At 49.5% G+C, this 19660-nt stretch overlaps 1 protein-coding gene across 1 annotated transcript; it reads right to left on the reverse strand.

Moving 5' to 3' along the window:
* Positions 1–913: 913 nt before the first annotated feature.
* THNSL2 (threonine synthase like 2) lies at positions 914–19150 on the reverse strand. The gene is made up of 8 exons (XM_015407178.1): positions 18914–19150; positions 17725–17919; positions 12458–12610; positions 11278–11508; positions 7292–7440; positions 5918–6043; positions 4527–4678; positions 914–1319 (listed from the first exon to the last, which is right to left on the reverse strand). The coding sequence occupies exons 1-8, from the start codon at positions 19134–19136 to the stop codon at positions 1109–1111; spliced, it is 1440 nt and encodes a 479-aa protein (XP_015262664.1). The 5' UTR covers positions 19137–19150; the 3' UTR covers positions 914–1108.
* Between the last annotated feature and the right edge of the window lie 510 nt (positions 19151–19660).

Genomic DNA, 19660 nt, shown 5'->3' on the forward strand with positions numbered 1-19660 from the left:
GGTCCGCAGGTGGGGGAGGAAAGGAATGTGCACTAGTTTAGGTGGGATTTGTGAATGGATTGATTGGACGGGTCACCGGGGGGGGGGTGTTCGAATCACGTATAATACCAGAGCTGATATCAGAACTGGTGCCAGCTTAGTCAGTTCTGACACAGACGGTCTCTACCTGACACAACTACATATCTCAATTAAAAAATCACTAGAAGAGTGTTGTTGAGAGTGAGTTTATGCAAGAGTCTAACAACTGGCTGAGAAAGCTCTTTTCCAGAGGGCTTTGGGGAGGGGCTAAACAAAACTCCTCCCCAAAGATGACTGATTGTTTTTTATGTGGTTGATTTTACAGCTTTAAAGTTCTAATGTTTCAAGTTAAGATTTGGATGGGCTCCTAGCTACTGCTATTGCCTGGATTGTTTAAAGCTTTTTTTTAGTACCTTGGTTTCATTAATTGTAACTTTATTTACCATATGCCTCTATATTACTTTTCTCTTGTAAGCCACCCTGACTGATTTTTAACTAAAAGGGCAGGATATGCATATAAATGATCGAGGCTTATGACATTTTTCCATTCAAATCAAGGGAATTCAAATATGAATTGTCACCAAATCATACCCTAATACATAAAAAGAAGCATTTATTTGGCTGTAATCCATTTTACCAGAGGCATGAAGTTCAACCAGGCTTTAATTAGAATACATTGTAAAAACAAGGTATTTTGTTCCAAAGTTTATTGAATTATACATCATTTTTCAATGCTTACATTTTTTATTCATATTGTACTGGTTAATATGTTTAACTGTTCTTTAGTTCATTATGGACTTGGCTAATGTTATAAAAATGTGATTGTTATGTTTCTTAATACTATTGTATTATACCAATAAAATGTTATTGGAAAAAAAATATATGATCTGTATGTTGTAAAAGTCTTGCTTCTCTTCAGGATCAAAGACTTACACTGCACTTCACTTTTAAACAAAGTTCTACATAAACTTCACTATGATTGAGAATTCTACCCAACAGTTAATTCTTGATCCTTGAGCCAAAGAACATAATAATGCCATGGACTAACAGACTTTGATGAGGCAAATGCCCGGGTAATTCCTGCAAATGTTCAGTTTAAGACAACAGATCTTTGTTTGGTAATTGTCTCTATTTGTTGCCGCAATATGTTTGTCCAATCTTCATCTCGGCTCAGCGACCTGGATCTGGTCTCCATCTCCTTCAGTGCGCTTATCTCCGGGGAGTCCTCAGGGGTGAGATGGGCTTTAAGTACAGCATCCTTGAACTTGACGGGGGAGGCAGGGGCCAAGCAGCACCTGGGCCTGGAGGGAGAGAAGAGAGCCCGGGGGTCCCAGAAAGAAGCCTCCAGAGGGGACTCCGGGGGGGAGGGGCACAGCTAGATAGTTTCAGCTAGACCATCTCAGATGGTGGAGGACCCACGTGCATTATCAGGGAGACATGACAAGCCAAGACATTAAACATCTCTTTCTGATATGCTGGCTGACCTTAAGTAGGAAGCTTGGTGTTCAGAGGTGATCCCCGGCTGGAAGTGGTGCAGGCCAGAATCCTGTCACTTTATTCTGATGCATGATGTGCGTTTTAAGGGGGCCAATGCACACATTACAGAGTGCCCAGGTTGAGACTGTGGTCCCTTCCTGACTTGAATTAGGACCATAACAATGTATAGAGAAAGGGCTTCAGCCCATGCTGCTGTCCAAAGTGTGAGAGGGAAGGCCAAAACCCCTTTTCCACATGTGCCACACTCCCAGTCCAAATCACACATGCAGGAACTGAGAATTTGCAGCTCAATCTGTTACACCGGCTGGGGACCTTAGACTCAACCTGTGTACACTGTGGTGTGTGAATGAAGACGCCTAATGTTGTATCTATCATGAAGGTCAAGTCCTCTGGCCCAGCTGAAAGGTTTCGGTTTGTTTGTTTAGCAATTTTCCTACTTCTGGTGTGCTAATTTGGGGGTGGACAAAGGCTAACAAACTAAAACTTAGCCCCAACGAAACAGAGGTGATACTGGTAGGGGGAAAGGTTTGACCCAGGAACTGAGATGTCTCCTGTTGTGGATGGAGGTTGCACAACCTGTCAAGGAGCAGGTTTGTAGCTTGGGGTGCTGCTGGACCCAGGCCTCCTGCTGGAGAAACAGGTGGCAGCAGGGCCCAGGGGTAGCTTTCACTTGCTTCAGCTGGCTCGTCCGCCCTTCCTGGGCAGAAAAGATCTTGCCACTGTGGTGCATAACCTCGTAACACCTCAATTAAGATTACTGCAGTGTGCTCTATACAGGGCTGCCCTTGAAGAGTATGCAGAAGCTACATTTGCTACAGAATGCTGAGGCCAGAATGTTGACCAGCAGAGGCTAGACAGCTATTGTAAGTCAGTCTGTGCTGAGTGATGGCTCAGATTTCTCAGACAAAGAGCTACCTGCCGGCCCTAAGCCGGTAATTGAACAGCTGGCTGCAGCTGGCTCTAAGCCAGAAAGTGACTTCCAGTATATGCAACAGCAAGGTCGGTAACGTCTCAGAGAAGTTCCTGAGATGTACCGAACTGGCCAACTTTTTTTTGGGGGGGGGTCTAGAGGAGGTCCCTGGAGGGGGTCTCTGAAAGCAGTGGGGTGTTTTGGGTCGCTTCTCTCGGCTAGACTGGGGGTTGAGACCTGAATATAAACCTCCCAGTAGGTATAGCTCTGAAGCAGTAAACAAGTCTTCAGGAGCCACTCCCAACCCACCTAGCTCACCCACACCCTTGCAGAGCCGACACTGTCAGGGACGCTTAGAGTTGCAAGAAAGGAGAAGTGCAAGACTCATGGCCCATCATCAGCTGTCAACTGAAGAGATGAATGAGTAGTTTTGCGATGACTGCCAAGGAATTGGCTATGAGTTTAGCTCATTAAGACTTGGCTATAATTTCAGCTGGGAGAAGCAGCAATTTGTGGATACAGCTATACTTTGCTAGGTAAAGGTCCCCTTGCTCGAAAGCCAGTCGAGTCCAACTCTAGGGTTGCGGTGCTCATCTCCGTTTCAAAGCCGAAGAGCCAGCGCTGTCCGAAGATGTTTCCGTGGTCATGTGGCCGGCATGACTAAACACCAAGGCGCACGGAACGCTGTTACCTTCCCACCGAAGTGGTACCTATTTATCTACTTGCAATTTCTTGCTTTCAAACTGCTAGGGTGGCAGGAGCTGGAACTAGAGACGGGAGCTCACTCCGTCATGCGGCACACTCGGGTCTCGAACTGCTGAACTACTGACCTTCCACAGCCTGCAGTTCAGTGTCTTAACCACTTGAGCCACCGCAGCTCCTTACTTTGCTACTGAGCTGCTATTGGACTGCTACAACCTTGAACCTTGGACTGGACCTGCCAACTGGCTTTTCTGGAACCCCTGACCTCAGACTGGACTTGCTGCCTGGAACTCCTTGACCCTAGACTGGACTTGGGTAAACTTGCTCTCTGGAACCCCTGACTTTTGGACTGGACTTTTGTTAGTCTCTGGAACCTTGCCTGTGACTTGCCCTGCTGGACCCCAGCCCGTGCCTCCTAGGGAAGCTACATTCATACTACAATGGGGCCTTCTCAGTCACAGCACCCACACTTTGGGACTCCCACTCCAGGGAGATTCCTCTGCCTCCCTCTAGCATGGTCTTCCAAGGTTGGGTGAAGACTGTTTGGTTTGGTGCTTCCTCACTAACTCTCCTTGGCCTTCCTCCCTGTTTGTGTTTTATTTGTTTTAACTATTTTATATAGTTTTATCTGCATTTTAACATTGTATTGATTTTCTTACACCTTGGGTACCCTAAGTTGGGTGAAAGGCAGCATACAAGTGTTTTAAATGAATAAATGAAATAGCTAAACCAAGCTGGGATACTACCAAAGCACGGGTACCTATGGCAAAGTCCTCTCTGCTCCAAAGGGACCATAGCTGGGGCATAAACTTAAATTGGCATCCACATTCAAAGCTAAATCACACATTACACACATGAAGCTGCCTAATACTGAATCAGGCCCTTGGTCCATCCAAGTTGGCCTTGCCTACTCAGACCAGCAAGGCCAGGGTCTCAGGCAGAGGTCTTCCACATCACCTGCCAGGAACTGAACGTGCCAAGCAGGTGCTCTACCACTGAGCCAGGGCCCCTCCCCTAAATCACACAGCAGGTCAAAGCTGTGACCCTGTTCATAAAGGAGACTGAGCTTCAAGTCCATGCCAAAGCCATTATCAACTCCAAATACCTGTTCATTAGCACCCCACCCCACTCCACCCTTCAGATGAGAGGAGAAACAGACCTGGGTACCACCAGCGTAGAGAGAACACTGAGCATCCCACAGGCTCGGCTAGTTCTATGCTAGTCCAAGTCCCCTGGAGAAAACTGCCAGCAATGCTCAGTTGATGGGACTCCAGTTTGTCCCTGAAGCTGCAACATCGTGTCGGAGGAGGAGGAGTCAATCTAATAGTTGAGCTGCAATCTCCATCCCATAACCCATGTCCTGTCCTGCTAAAACTCTCAGCTTCTGCAGGGAACCTACCTACTGGGATGATGGCTGGGGTGCTTGTAGTGGTAGCCGACAGCCACGGCTGAATGTGGACACAAGAGGTACTGGTTCTCTTCCCAACAGTCCTTCATGGCCTGAAGAATTTCTTCGTCTGAGAATGAGGATGTTTTCAGCGCTCCAGAAAGCTGCATTCAGAAGGAGAGATAAGACGATGCCTGGGCACCCCGCGGAGCACTCTCATCACAGGCCGCCACAAGACGTCTTCTGCCCTTCCTCTTCTTCTTCCCAGGAGGGGCATCGGGTGCTCTCCTGCAGGGGCCACGGGAAAGTCCTTCATCCCCTACAGCAACAACATTCAACTGCCCGCTTCAGAAAAACAGGTGACTGCTGGGGGGGGGGGGAGCTGAGGCGTGGGACTGACTCCCAGACCAGGACTACACCCCTGCAATGCAACCGTATGCATGTCTACTAATGCCCACTTTATTCAAAGAGGCTGACTCCCAGGGAAAGTGTGCAAAGGATTGCAGCCTGGGAGTAACTGCCATTAAATACAGTGAGGCTTACGTCTGAGTAGACACACATTCGATTGAGTTGCAAGACACTTCCCGAATCCATGATGGGCTGAGACATGGACTCCAGCAAGGAGCCACTAATCTGTAGCCCATTTTTTTCAGGGCAGTTTTTCGTTTCCCAGGCCACTTCTGCAGGGTGGTGGGGCCCCCGACAGCCTTAAGTGGTTCTGGGGCCCCATCCTTGGTTTTTGCCCAGGTCCCAGAATTCACTAAGACCATTTCTGCCCAAAACCACACTTCAAGGCATGCACACACAGTGCTCGCTGTCTTCCAGATGCAAACGCCAACCACCACCCTCTCTCCCCTCGCCGGCCTATACTCTCCCGTGCCCCAGGGCTCATTCCCTTCGCCCCCTTCTGCACTCCCATCCACACAACAACAAATCCCCTGCTTCTCTCCCACCCACCCACCCACCCAGCCAGCCAGCCAGCACCAGGACCACCCCCGCCACCGCAGTGATGCCTGGGGGGGACTCCCTGGTCCCGGCTGGCCTCAGAGCCCGAGTGCTGCTGCTGCTGCTTGTGGGAAGGCTGGCGTGGAGAAGGGCAAGCAAAGGCGAGTCCCAGGCGCCTGTCCTGCTGACGGGGGCACCTGGGCAGCCCAGAGCTCAAAGCCGCCCAAGCCCCGCTGAGGCCACGCGCCCTTCCTCCCGCGTCAGAGACCAGGCCCCAGGCCGAAGGGAAGGAGGGCCTCTGCTCAGCTTCTCCGGGAGGGGCCCTCAGCTCGGCCTCCTGGGTCTCACACCTCCAGAGTGGCCCCTTCCTGGTGGCCTGCCCTAAAGCGAGCAAGACTGAACTGCAAATCCGGATGGATGCTGGGGGGGGGGGGACCACCAAAGGGAAACCAACTCACTGCAGTTTGCAACTTGTCTGGAAGCTTGACCTTTTTAGTAGTATAAAATTCTTCTATCAGACTTTTCACTAAACTGCTGTCTGAGCCAGAGAGTAGCCAAAAGATCCTCTCCATATTGTAAGGCTCCTAAAAATTGAAAAAAGACAACACACGGCATACGTACACCATTTATGTATTGGTGCTTATTTATTAAGACATTGATATCCCTGGGTTCTCCTGGGTTCAAGGCAGCCTTTCCAAGTGAAGCTTTCAATCGGAAGCAGGAGGCAGCCTTTATTTCTTTACCTCATTTGTGCCCCCTTCTTTCTCCCCACTGGCAACCCAAAGCAGCTCCTCTCCTCCCATTTATCTGGGAGCCTGGGTCTCCCAGATCTTGATTCAACACTCTTCTCACCCCCACTCAAGGGGGAGAATACAGGCCACTCACCAGGGCTGACAGTGCTAACATATCATACAATGACCGGGTCCATCATTCACCATGGCCTGTTGAGGCCGAAACATGCTCAAGGAGCAAGGGGAGGTTGAGAGCAGATGACCGAGGGGCGGATGTGGAAAAATAGGCCTGCTGAAACCTCCAGAGAATTCACAGAACCCTGGAGAAGTCAATTTGGGGGGGGGGACTCTAAATCGTCCTTCCCCCCCACAATTCCCTGAGCTTGTTTAATCACATTAGAAAAAGAAGTCAGCCAGTTAACACCATTCATAATCAACTGCCCTTTTACGTAGGGTGGGGGAGCCTGCTCAAGCCCCTGAGAGCTCATTAAAGCCAGCCGGGGATTTGGGCAGGTAGCATTTCCCAATGGTTCCTTCCTTGCCATGATTCCTCACAAGCCCTCACCTTGTTTAACTTACATTATCTAGTATTAAGGCGTTTCTGTGCATGGAGTTTGACTGAAATGAGCTTCCCCAGAGCCCCCCCATTCATTCATTTTGAGCACTGCCAAGGCACGTAAATGCGCCCCTGCCCCCGGGGTCCCGGAGGGAAGGCCACCTCCTTGGGTGGTAAAGGGGCACTGAGCACTGCCAAGGCACGTAAATGCGTCCCTGCCCCCTTTACCACCCAAGGCCACCTCCTTGGGTGGTAAAGGGGCAACACAAATCTAGTCATGGATGCCAAGTGAGGCCCTGCTGTGTGGTGTCAGAACGCTGCCTCTGGGAGAGGCCGGCTCAAGCCCCTGTTCCGCCACGCGAGCTCGCTGGGTGACTGTCAGCCAGTCGTACCCTGTCAGAATGACCCCGTCACAGGATGGCTGTGGGAAGGACAGAGTGGAAGAGGGGCGATCGATACTGTCCACTGCTTTGGGTCCCCCCTGGGAAGAACAGCGAAATACCAAGTGGAAGGAATACTGTCCCTCCAGTTAAGCAGACGCTTACCTGAATGTCCATTGCTGAGGCGAGAGTAGACCTCCTGCTCCCTGAGACGGAGAAATCGCCATGCCGGACAGTTCGGTGTACGACGTCATTGCTGTTGACCACAGCCACAAGTTCAATGGGGAGCCCCATTTTTTTTGCAATAAATCCAGCTAAGCCAGAGAACAAAAAAAGAAGCATCAGGGTTTTCTTTATGACACTATTACATTGCCACAACAATGAATAATAAACCCCCCGTCTGTCCACAAGGGCCCCATGAGGCTGCTCCCGCATGAGGAGGACAGGCTGCTTGCCCAGAATGTTTGGTCTCTGATCGGTCACCTGTGCCTTCACAAAGACGGGTTTCATACCCATGCAGTGCCGTGATTTGGAACCCTCCACAACTAGCCCTTGGGCATGAACATCCTCTCCCGTGGACTGTGCAGACCCAAAAGGGGGAGAAGCCTCATGCCTCCTTGCTCGGGGCCTAACAGCTACGACTCAGGGGAGGGTCCCACAGCCCAACTCAGATCTTCTAGGAGTCAGATGACCACTGCGAGTGGACTAAAGTTCTACGCATGTTGGGGCCCAATTCACACCAGGAACATTGCAGGGAGGGTACAGCCTCCACCCATACCATTTTCCTAACCTGAAACAGCCCCCGGTGGGTATATTATTTGCCCCGTTAAGGGGCTGACACATATAAAGACATAGGAGATGGGTGCTTTGGCAATATCCTCCAGCCTACCAGGCTCAAGGTGTCTTGGGGCAGGATACTGCCACAATGCTGAGACAGGGGATCCGGATCACTCAGCAAACTGAGATACAGACCTTTGGATCTGTAGAGGACTCTGGGCAATAAGGCTGCCTCAACCAGTGTGGGTGGCCATCTGTACACTCCTTGTCCATTTCCCCAGTGATCTCAGTTATGAGAAGAAGGAAAGGCACAGAATTTCCATCCTGACCACTAGAAAAGTAAAGCATTGTGCTAAGAGAGCAATGACAGATGCCTCCCTGAGCAAAAATTCAGGATTTGCATGGACTGAAGTGGGACAGAATGCAGCGTGGTGGAGCCTGATCTTGCCGGATCTCAGCTCAGCAGGGTCAGTCCTTGGAAGGGAGCCCACTGAGGAAGACTCTGCAGAGGAAGGCCACGGCTATCCACCTTGGCTTTTTGGTGCTGGGGGGGCAAGAGTGTCCTGAACCTCCTGATGGGGCACCTGGTATTTTTGGCCACTGTGTGACCCAGTGTTGGACTGGATGGGCCACTGGCCTGATCCAACATTGGCACCTCTTATGTTCTTATGTTCTCACTTGCCTTGAAAGCCCCTTACTGGGGTTGCCATAGGTCAACTGTAACTTGACGGCACTTTACACACATGAACTGAAGTAGTAAAGAGATCTACATCTGCCCCAGCATGGAAGTTTATTTGCAATCAAGGATCATTCAAGAGCCACCTGTGTGCATTGGCCCCTAAATGGGTAAGAGGGTCCGGCAAAGTGTTGTCTCCTCTTGCCACATGGATGGTAATTGGGGTAAATTCTTCCACAGACAGCCGGCTGAGGTGATGGATGCAGTGCTGCCTTGCTTCTTCATGTAGTACATGAGACTACATTGCCTGTGGTGGCCACCTGGACTACCTTGTCTGGGGAGGAAACACAAAATGACCCACAAACAGCCAGAAACCAGGGGTGACTGACAGTACGCCCACCACCTTGGGCACCCGAGCCACACAATGAATCGTCTGTCGTGAGCATTGCCGAAGGAGGTGGCGATGGAAAATGGACCCCTTGGCAAAGTTGCTGATTGTGAACCCACCAAAGGAAAGTTTTATGCAGTGCAGATGGAACGTGCAGAAACATATCCTGAGAGTCCTGCTTCTGGGCTGGGAAACAGTCTTCAAGTCACAGTCAGCCACACGCTTTGTCACCCTTAAAGCTTCATCTCGAAAGACTGTGGCCATCTGTTTAACCTTATCAGGCACCTGGTTGAGAACCAGAGAGATTCCCCTCTCCCCACACATAAAGGACATGCAATTAGCGATCTCTAAATACAAGGCAGCAGAGGAGTAGAACTTTTGACCGATTCTCCCCATTTCTTGTATCTCTTTCAGTTGGGCGCTCATCTCCTTGCCCAGACAGGCTCCACCACAACAGAACTGGGAGGTGAATGGGTAGAGACATTACAACTTGTTTGCTGCACTTTCTATACTTTTCCAAGCCTCTCAGGTATAGGGAGTGCTGAAGAGAGCCTGGAGCAGGTAACATTACTGGAGCTTGTGAGGCAGCATCTACCAAGCTAAGCACCTGGGTCTCGACTGTGTATAACTGGTGCTGAATGTGCAGCTGCAAAGGAACTGCAGTTTGAACGAGTTGCTCCAAGTACATTTGCAAGTCCTCCAGAGAAGACACCGCAGAAGGGTCAGAAATCAACTGCCTGGGAGAGAAGTCTCCTGCTTTACAGGAATCCATCGCATCCAATGCCTCATTTCCTTCCCCTCCTTTTTTAATTCATGAGGAAAACGAGAGGGGGCAAGGTCCCTGGGATCACACCTGAGCCAGTGACAACTCTTCAGGCACAGCTAGTTCTTTATGAACCAGTAGGGCTGATGCCGCAGGCAGTGGTAGGAGAGGCACACGTTAGCACCATAAGAGCTGAAGGTGGTGCTGTTGATTCCAGCGGCCACTCCTGAACAGAGTCTGGGGGGCTGGAAATAGCTGTTGATGTCAATGTATGGTGCTGAGGCACAGACCCCACCATCGAGGGAGTGGCCAATGTGAACAATGGCAGTGGGATGAGGGGTAGCCATAGCAGTCCCTGCAAGACAGCAGAGGCCCATCACAAGGGAACCCAGAGCTCCAGTTCACACTGTGGTGCCAAGGGCAGCAGTAAGGCTGAGCCAGGGAGACTTGGAAGAGCCGTGATAACATAAAGGCAAGAGGGTTGTGGAAGGTGAGGAAGATCAGGACGATGAGGCTGGATGGAAAATCCTCTAGTGGCCCTTCCTAGAAGAAACCAACACCCCCCCTGCACTCCTGGTGAGAGTGGCGTTCCAGCAGTGCTCTCAGTACAGGGACACTCTGCCCCTGGTGAGTTCCAAGAATGGCACCAGTTCAGCTTCACAGGTGCTTTCCTTGATACCTTTGGGAGGCTAGAGAACACCCAATCCAGGCTTTGTCCCAATTAAGGAACATGTTGAACTAACAAAATCAGGACTGAAGATGTCGCCGCAGGCACAAACAGCGGACAGGCCCAGGTCTTTGGAAGCTGCCGTCTCAGAAGAAGAGCGGCCAATCTGCCTCTTTCCCCAGGAAAGCATCTACCGGAGCGCACAGGGTGTTGCTGCCAAGGCAACAGGGCTTTACAGTCACCATGCAGGGTAAGCACAGCATGCCCAGGGTGACATGTGTGCTGCAACTCAACAGAAGCACAGAAGAGGCAGACAACATTCTGGAGAATCCCAGCTGTTGCTCCAAGAACAATCCAAGTGCCTGCTTAGTGCAATTTTGAAACACAAAAGATGTGCTACACAAGGGTTCCAACAGTGAGACACGAGGTTTCGCTGCCTTGTAGAGCAGAGTCCCTCCCACCCCGCAGGACAAGCAGACGTAGAATAAAGAAGTCGTATAAGACTATAGCAGAATGCATTTTTTTTGCCTCCAAATTTAGTAACCTTGGCAGTAGTTTTTGATATTGTCTAGAAAGAGTATGCTGAAATGAAGTTCCAGCCCCCCCCCCCACTGTGTCTCCATAACCAAAGTCAGAGTTTGGTTTCCTTTTAAGTAGGGATTTTTGACGATAGTTAAACATTCTTCAAGAAGGCTCAACTGCCCCTTGAGCACCAAAACATAAATTTCTGTTTGACCTGCTGCTCTTTGACCATCTCTGTCACAACTCTGAGGCAGACACGAAATAGGACTAGAGCCCCTTTAGCAGCCCAGCTCCCGTGGCAGCTGCAGGTCCCCAGATATCTCGAGGCCCAAGAAATGCTGTGATGGATTACACCAACCTGTCAGATTCCCTCCTCCCCCAGTTGGAACCACCATCTCCAGAACTGGCAGTGGCGCGGCATCGAGGGACGGGGCACACTGAAAGTAGGCATAGAAATGGTGCGCAATCTGCACCAGAATCCTGGACCAGTTGATCGAATTCAGGCTCATCAGATTGTGTCTTCTGGCAAAACCCTCATCTGCAAACAATTCCTTGATGGGCTCATCAATTTCATCGCTGTTCCCATCAGCTGAACGCAGGGGGGGAAAGGTGGGCAAGGAATTAGCAGGTATCAAAATATAATGCTGCACAGAGCAACTGGAAGGACATCCTCATCCCCCCCACCCTCCCCCTAGCCTGCTCGCCATGCACCATGTGCGCCTAGAAACATAACAGCCATTGGGAGGAGAGATCTAGCTGAAGCACCTGTTTCTGTTGCATCTGTCAGCATAGCAGGGGAACGTCTGAAACCAGCCCCCGGGATGCTTGGAGCACTGCCCTGTTGTCGGTTTGTTTAAAATGGAAGCTTTATATTCATTTTTTATCTTCATATAAATTTTCAGATGTGGGAGACAAGCGGGTTCCAAATAGTTACCTGTATAAATTAAGAAACTGGTCCCGTGTGAAATAACGCGGCAGCCACCGGCCGTGCACAGCCCACGGACAAGCAGGCAGTGCCCCCCCCCCCAGGCCTCTGGCATTTCCCCGGGGGGGGGGCGCGGGGGGGGGGGGGGGCTGGAGGGGACACACTTTGCACGCGATGTTTCAAGCACTCGCTGACAAAGCAGGGAGGGGTGCCCCATTAAAATGTTTCTCAACATTCATGGGACTCCCCATGAGCAGCGGGGCACTGCTGGTCTCATGTGGGGGTGGGGGAGGACCTTCGTGGCTCAGGAACACACAAGCCAGAGCCTCGGGGTCTGTCATGGTCAGTAGTGTCCACTCTGGCTGGCAGCAGCTCTCTAGGGTCTGAGGCAGGAGCCCTTCACGCCACCTGCTTCCTGATCCCTTTGCGTGGAGAGGCCAAGGTCTGAACCTGGGACCTGCTGCGTGCCGAACAGACACTCTGCCGCTGAGCCCTGGCCCCTCTCTCACTCTGGACTATCTTAGGAACACAGCTAGGCACCAAATCCCACCTTACCTGTAATTCAGAATATCCCATGATAAGAAACACACAAATGTCCACCAATCTGACTCACCAAGAAATACATGGACGTTCTCTTCAATTACTGTAGTCATCTGCAGTTCCTGCACTTGGCTACAGAGACCCTGCGGCAGCAGAACAAATATGTCCACATTCCTTTCACCCCTGACACTTTCAATTGCTGAGCTGCCAGTGTCTCCTGAAGTTCCTGATTAAAAATAGGACCAATCGCATATTAAAAGCTTAACAGAACTCTGGAAGACCGGCATTAAAGATATGCTCTCAGCCAGTGGCCAATATTTTTTCCCTTTTTTCGCTTCACTCGCTTTTTAGCTTATCATACTTCATTTCAACTTTATTTTCTCTATCGATACCTCTCCTCTTTCTTCTTTTCCTTCCATCTTCTCTTTCTTCTAACTTACAGCTCTGTCCATGACAAGATGACAGCCATTTCAGAGGGGGCTGTGGTGGCCTGCCGTAGAAGACTTTCTGCATCCATTTCCCTGCAGCCACGTCGGAACGTTACTCTCCCTCTGCATCGCCCCATACTTCCCACTTTTCTTGTGCATCGGGTTACTACTTTGCAGCTTCTGCGTAGTTTTCTGGCCGTTCAGCGTCTGCAATCATCACAGCATTGCCCCAGGGTATCTGAATGGGGTTGTGGACCAGACCTTACGCCTCCTCCGCTTCGGAGGAAATAATAAGCAGACTACTATTTGACGTGGCTTCAGTCCTCTCTGCCCGTTCCCCCATTCCTATTTCTGCTTCTATTTAATTCTCACCCAGCACACAACTTGGAGGGCAGGTAGAGGGGCAGCCTGGGGAGGTCCTCTGCGAGTTTGATGCTTCCACCTTGCAGGGGGGGCATTTGACACACTCTTCCCCCCGCTTTGCACATTGGGACCCCAGGGAGGGATCTTTCCCTCCCACAAAGCCAATCTGCACATGGCTGGAGGGGGATGTATTAAAAAGAATGACAGGATTGGCCACTGGAACCCATGGGAGAAGCTTGAAGGCCCACTTATGTATTGTTGTTTTTTTAATTAAAACCCTTGGGAGCCCACCCCTCCCAACAGACCAGCCAGCCGCCTACCTTGCAAGGTCCCTCCACGGGGGGCCGTGGGTGCCTGCAGTAGCCCAGCGGCAGCTAGCCAAAGGGGGTGGGAGAGCAGGCAGGAGAGGAGAGGAAGGGGGAGGTGCCGTGTGCCCCCCACCCCCCAAGCTGGTGGCCATTGGTCACCCCCTCCACAGGTCTGAAGGGATGTTAATTACAATTAGGCAAAAAATGTGGGTTTTGGTTGCAGATACAGAATGCATCCCCCAAAGTAAACTGGAGAAAAAAGAACAGTGCAAAGGGGCAGGGACACAAAGTACGAAGCGAACCTCAAAGGCTCGACAGCTCGGATCCTCCAGACTAAGCTCCAGTGGGCTGTTAGTGCAGAGGGGGCCAAGGAGAGCGCTGACTCTCAACAGCCTGCACAGGGAAAACTGGTCTCTAGGGGGGGTGGGGGTCTCCAACCCTTACACCTGGAAGGCTTTGCCTCGCAAAGGCTTACACCCTGAAAACCAGTCTCTGAACTCCTGAAATGTGTTGGTCTCTAAGGTGTTAGTGGACTCCAACCGGGTGGAACTCTCTGCCAAATAACATTTGTGCCCTGCGGGACGTGATGCTGTTCTACAGCGCCCGTAAGGCGGAGATGTTCCGCCAGGCGTTCAGCTGAGCAACAAGAGTTTCGTCCTTCTGGCACGCCCACTCCCCGCCTCCCCAGGAGGGCAGTGGCCCCACTGGAATTTTTAGTGTCACCTTTTAGGTTAATTACTGTGCCTTTTATTGTTTTTAAATTGTTTTAATTATGGACTATATGAATTAATTATGTTGTGCACTGCCCTGAGCCCTGCCTGGCAGGGGAGGGCGGTTCAAAATCGAATTTAATAAAGAATAAATAAATAAATATAGTATTGCAATAGACAAAACTATTACAGTAGTGGGGAAAAACCTTACAGATTCATATTATACTAAAAAAATGTTTTTGTCATTATTGCATTAATCATATCTCCTACTCTGTTTTATAACATGGGTTGAATCTAGCCAGTTTTCCCAACCTATCTCACCCAGTTCCCCTTCATACTACAGCCCATGTCCTAAACAGCTTTTGTACTATGCAGATGCCGTAATTCTTGAGTGGATTATTTATTTGTTTGTTTTATTACATTTGTCTCCCGCCCTCCCCGCAAGCCGGCTCAGGGCGGCTCACATATTAAAACAATCATACAGTAAACAAACAACAATTTAGTGCTCACAATGGTGGTCGTTCCTTCAGTAAATTAATAGTGGCCTGTTATAGAACGTAGTTCTAAAATCCCGATTAAATGGTATTCTGACCTCCCACATACTGTGGCTCGATCTCCATACAGGGCCAGTCCTCTACCATAGATGTTGCTAGTAATAATAATTGGTAGTAGTGGTGCCGGTGGTGGTGGGCGGCTACTAGTTGAAAGCCTGCCGGAAAAGCTCCGTCTTGCAGGCCCTGCAGAACTGTACAAGGTCCCGCAGGGCCCTGATCTCTTCCGGGAGCTTGTTCCACCAGGTGGGAGCCACCACCGAAAAGGCCCTGGCCCTAGTAGCAGCAAGCCTGGCCTACTTAGGGCCTGGAATAATTAACCAATGTTGCGACCCCAACCGTAGTGCTCTCTGGGGTATGTATGGGGAAAGGTGGTCTCTCAGGTATGTCGGACCCTGGCCACATAGGGCTTTAAAGGTAAGTACCAGCACTTTGAAGCAAATTTGGTATGCTATTGGCAGCCAGTACAGCACCTTCAGCACCAGCCGGATGTGCTCCCATCTAGGGAGGCCCATCACAAGCCTGGCGGCAGCATTCTGCACTAGGATTTGCGACAAGGGCAGCCCCAAGTAGAGAGTGTTACAGTAGTCTAATCTCGAGGTGACCATTGCATGGATCACTGTAGCCAGGTCGTCACGGTCAAGGAAGGGAGCCAACTGCCTTATCAACCGAAGATGGTAAAAGGCCGACTTGGCAGTGGCTGCCACCTGGGCCTCCATGTTAAGGATGGATCCAGGAGTACTCCCAAACTCCTAACCTCCGGCGCTGGCACCAATGGTGTCCCATCGAAGGTCGGGAGCCCCAGCCCCAGCCCACCCCAACAATGAATACGTCCTTCCTTTCTCAGTAGCAGAAAAGTTAATTGGGTCCAACTCTATGTCAATTCACACTGCAATCCTAAACAGAATTACACCCTTCTAAGCTGACTGACTTCAATGGACTACATTGTTAATCACTGTAGTAACTGAACATTTTTAAAATGTCATTCTGAAATTGGAGCAGTAGCCAATTTTCTGCAGATCCAATTCCCTTTTCTCAATAAAATATTTTAAAAATTTAGCATTATCACTTGATTATCAGAATGCTAAAGTCTGGAGCACCCTGTCAAATACTTAATAGAACACACATATTTATCGAATACTTTTTAATCAGAGAGCAAGTCCAAAATGTAGATTTTCTCATACTGCCAATGTGGGCCCGCTAGACTTGAGATGAGAGGTGATTGAGCTCTCTGATATTTATCTTTGGCAGTCATATAAAAATCTTGGTACAACTTTACTCCGTATGTGTGTCCAGTAGGGATGAGCACGGACTGGGGAAATGGAGGTCTGTAGAGGTTTGCGGTTTGTGAATTTCATGAACCATGAACTTCCACAGACTTTCCCAGTTTACAAACCAGTTCGTGGTTTCTTAAGTCCACAATGGGCGCAACCCGGAAGTGGGCTGAGAAGTCATATAAATGCCTTCCGAGCTTAACTTCTGGGTCATGCTCATGCCCACCACCGTGGCATGATCCAGAAGTCCCTCCTGAGCTCGCTGGTGGTGTGCCGCAGTGGCAGCACAATCCAGAAGGGGGCTCGGGAGGCATTTGAATGCCTCTTCAACTCCCTTGCAGGGGCCCCGGCAGACCACCCCACGGGCAACTCTGAACCAGGCCCCATTTCATCACAAAATTAGATCCATGGACCGGCATCCCTCATGTCCAGTCTCATCTAGAAATAAGAGAGTTTATCACACACATACATAGACCTTTATTGGCATAATAAAACAAGACAGTTTAGATCTTTCCCACTTTAAAAAAAGTATTGGGGATTGCATCTAGATGTGACACAATCCAGGAGCACTGACTTATTAGGGCCAGTTGAATGAGCAGAGATCATCAGTTTTTCAAATTCTGCTTTTGTTCGAATTTCTCCACAATTTCTTAGTAGGGATGATAAAATGTGTCTTATCAAGAGCCATGGAAACACTATGGCCCACAGCTAAAAGTGCGATTTAAACACTGTTACCAAAGTACACATCCCGACAGCCTTCCTATAACGAGGCATTCCCCCCCCCCTTTTGTACACCTGGACCTGGGACCTGGTCACATGACTCAGGAAAGCTCCTGCCCCTGCCACCAATCCGGTTAGCCTTGAAAGTGCTCCTGGACTCTTGGTCTTTTCTGCTGCTACAAAGAGACTTAACACGGCCGCCCATCTTGATCTACCTCTCAAAAGAACACAGCAGGGCCAGGCTAAGAGTCCAGCTCATCAGCCTCCTGTTCCCAGCAGTGGTCAGCCAGATACCCCACCAGCGGGGCAGGATGCTGACAGCCCTTCCGCCTTATGGTAACGTGTGTACCCCAAACTGTTTGACCTTTGGAGGAGAAGGCCCCCAATAGGGCGGAAACGCGTCAGGTCACGGGTGTCTCGGCCCCTTGTGTTCAGGCCACGTGAGCTTTTTAACGAGGCTTTCATTGGGCCCTTATTTGTTTTTAACTGCGTTTCTAATAAATACATGTATTTTTGTATACTATAAGTTTCAACTAGGTTTTTAATATTGGCCCTTCATCAGACTTCTTTCTTACCCTTGTGGTTCTTGAGCCCTTCCATCTATCCAGAAATATAATGCCTGCAAAAGTCCAACAGCGCCAAGAAATCTGTCCCAGCTGAATCCCCTTCAAAAGCCCTTAGTCCATCATTACGTCTTGTGACTACAAATTCTCATTTGCGAAGGTCTTTGGTGTGAGATGCAAAGTGTGGCGTGGATACAGTTTTACAGTCCATGTGCATTACAAAAGACAGAGGCCCACACCATAGGCAAGGACCTAAAACTAGATCATAGAGATCTGGTGAGTCGGCAAACTGCAGGGCTACATGAATCAAGTCACTTCCTGGCCACAAGCGACGGAATTGGCAAAAAGCATCTTGTGTTAACAGACCCCCATTATTAAAACCAAGCCCAAATCCACTCAAAGTTAGTTCCAGGACAAACATACCCACGAGAATAGTGACGTGCTTCTTCCTCTTCTTCAGAAAGTACTGCAGAAACTGCCCCGTGCAGGACAAGGACAGATCCTTAAAGGCGAAGGTCACACCGTGCCAGAGTTCCAAAACATTCAAGCCATTCTTCAGTCTTGACAGAGGAACAACATCTTTGTGTCTGAACCTGCTGAATGCTCTATCAATCAGGTCTAGAAACAGACAAAGTCAAAGAACATGAATACCCTGAGAACATACCAAACTCAATTTACAACAGCTTTGTTCTTCGACTATCAGGAAGTCACTGTAGTGGTAGGTAAAGGTAAAGGTTCCCTTGCTCGAAAGGAAGTCGAGTCCGACTCTAGGGTTGTGGTGCTCATCTCCATTTCAAAGCCAAAGAGCCAGCACTGTCCGAAGACATTTCCGTGGTCATGTGGCCGGCATGACTAAATACTGAGGCGCACGGAACGCTGTTCCCTTCCCACCGAAGTGGTACCTATTTATCTACTTGCAATTTCTTGCTTTCGAACTGCTAGGTTGGCAGGAGCTGGAACTAGAGACGGGAGCTCACTCCATCATGCGGCACCCGGGTCTCGAACTGCTGAACTACTGACCTTCCACAGCCTGCAGTTCAGCATCTTAACCACTTAAGCCACCGCAGCTCCATAGTGATAGTGATAGACATGCATTTAAATCTTGAAACAGTCATCCCAAGCAATTTCAATTACAACAGGGCTTCCCCTGTTCCAAAATAAATAATCAGTTATGAAAACTGCACAGTGCTTTTCTAATTTTTCCCATGGAAAAATAGCTTTTGACTATTAAAGTGACTGAGCCTTTCCATTCTCAGCATCTGCAGAGACTTTCCCTGTTGCCAGGCAGTTCACTGCAGAAACAGATACTGGTTTCCTCCATGTGCCTTTCAGAAGAGGGATCCTGTTGTTATACAAGACCGCATTCATACTCCCGCAACAGCAAACAGGCAGCTTGTCAGGCCGACAGCTAGCAGGTGACAGGCTTCGTATCAGGGTAGGGTTTGGCTGTACCTCCAAATGCTCACTGTCAATTCACAATTGTCCCAAGCCAAAGGACTGGTTTAGAAGCACCCCAGGAATGCATAGAAGAATTTTCAGCTAGGTCCAAAATATTTAATAATTTTTGAAGCCTCAAGAGTTTTGGCTTTCAAATACTGATGTTTAAATGTACCATTCAAATCCGGTTTGGGAATAAGTTCAGCCGAAATGAAGATGGAGCACAACCGTTTCACCAGTTCCGGGTAGGAGAAGGTGCTCCATTTCTGAAGTGTGACGTAGTCCAGCGCTGGGATCATCTCAGGCATCAGCAGACCACCATCCACAGCATACCCCGAGAACAGAGCTCCTTCAAAATCAAGGCTCCCAGCTGCTCCTCGAGTGCTGACATACCGCATATCTTGCTCTCTGTCACTGCAACGAACAGCCATCTGCATGAGCTGGGACTCAAACATGACGGGGCTGAGCAACGTGACAGAGACCTTTGCCCTTCCCTGACAAGTCCCTCCAGCAACTCTACAGGAAGCCAGCTCTGACCGTCCCTGTGGAGTCCATCTCTAACACACTGAAGGGAGAGGGAGGAGAGACCCATTTACTCCTCAGGAAAGGCTGCTGAACAAAAGAAGACACAAGCAACCCTGTGGTGTAGGTACATTAAAAGGATTTATATAACTTGTTAGACTTATAAAATTGCAAAAGATTTTGTCAACATCCTTATGTGTACAATATTGTAAGTAAAAGGTCCAATATAGTCCAACATAATGAGTATCCGGTATACACTCATTTCAACTTTTACAGTCTTCCTCAGATGTAAGGCTATATTGTAAGTAGAAGTCAGCTTCTTGATCCAGCTCAATTTTGTAATAGTCTTCATAAAATCCTGGAATAAACCAAGTAAATGAACATTCATATGCAGCTGCAT

Source organism: Gekko japonicus, unplaced genomic scaffold (assembly GCF_001447785.1).
Source record: "Gekko japonicus isolate JY-2015 unplaced genomic scaffold, Gekko_japonicus_V1.1 scaffold4435, whole genome shotgun sequence".
NCBI classification, from domain to species: Eukaryota; Metazoa; Chordata; class Lepidosauria; order Squamata; family Gekkonidae; genus Gekko; species Gekko japonicus.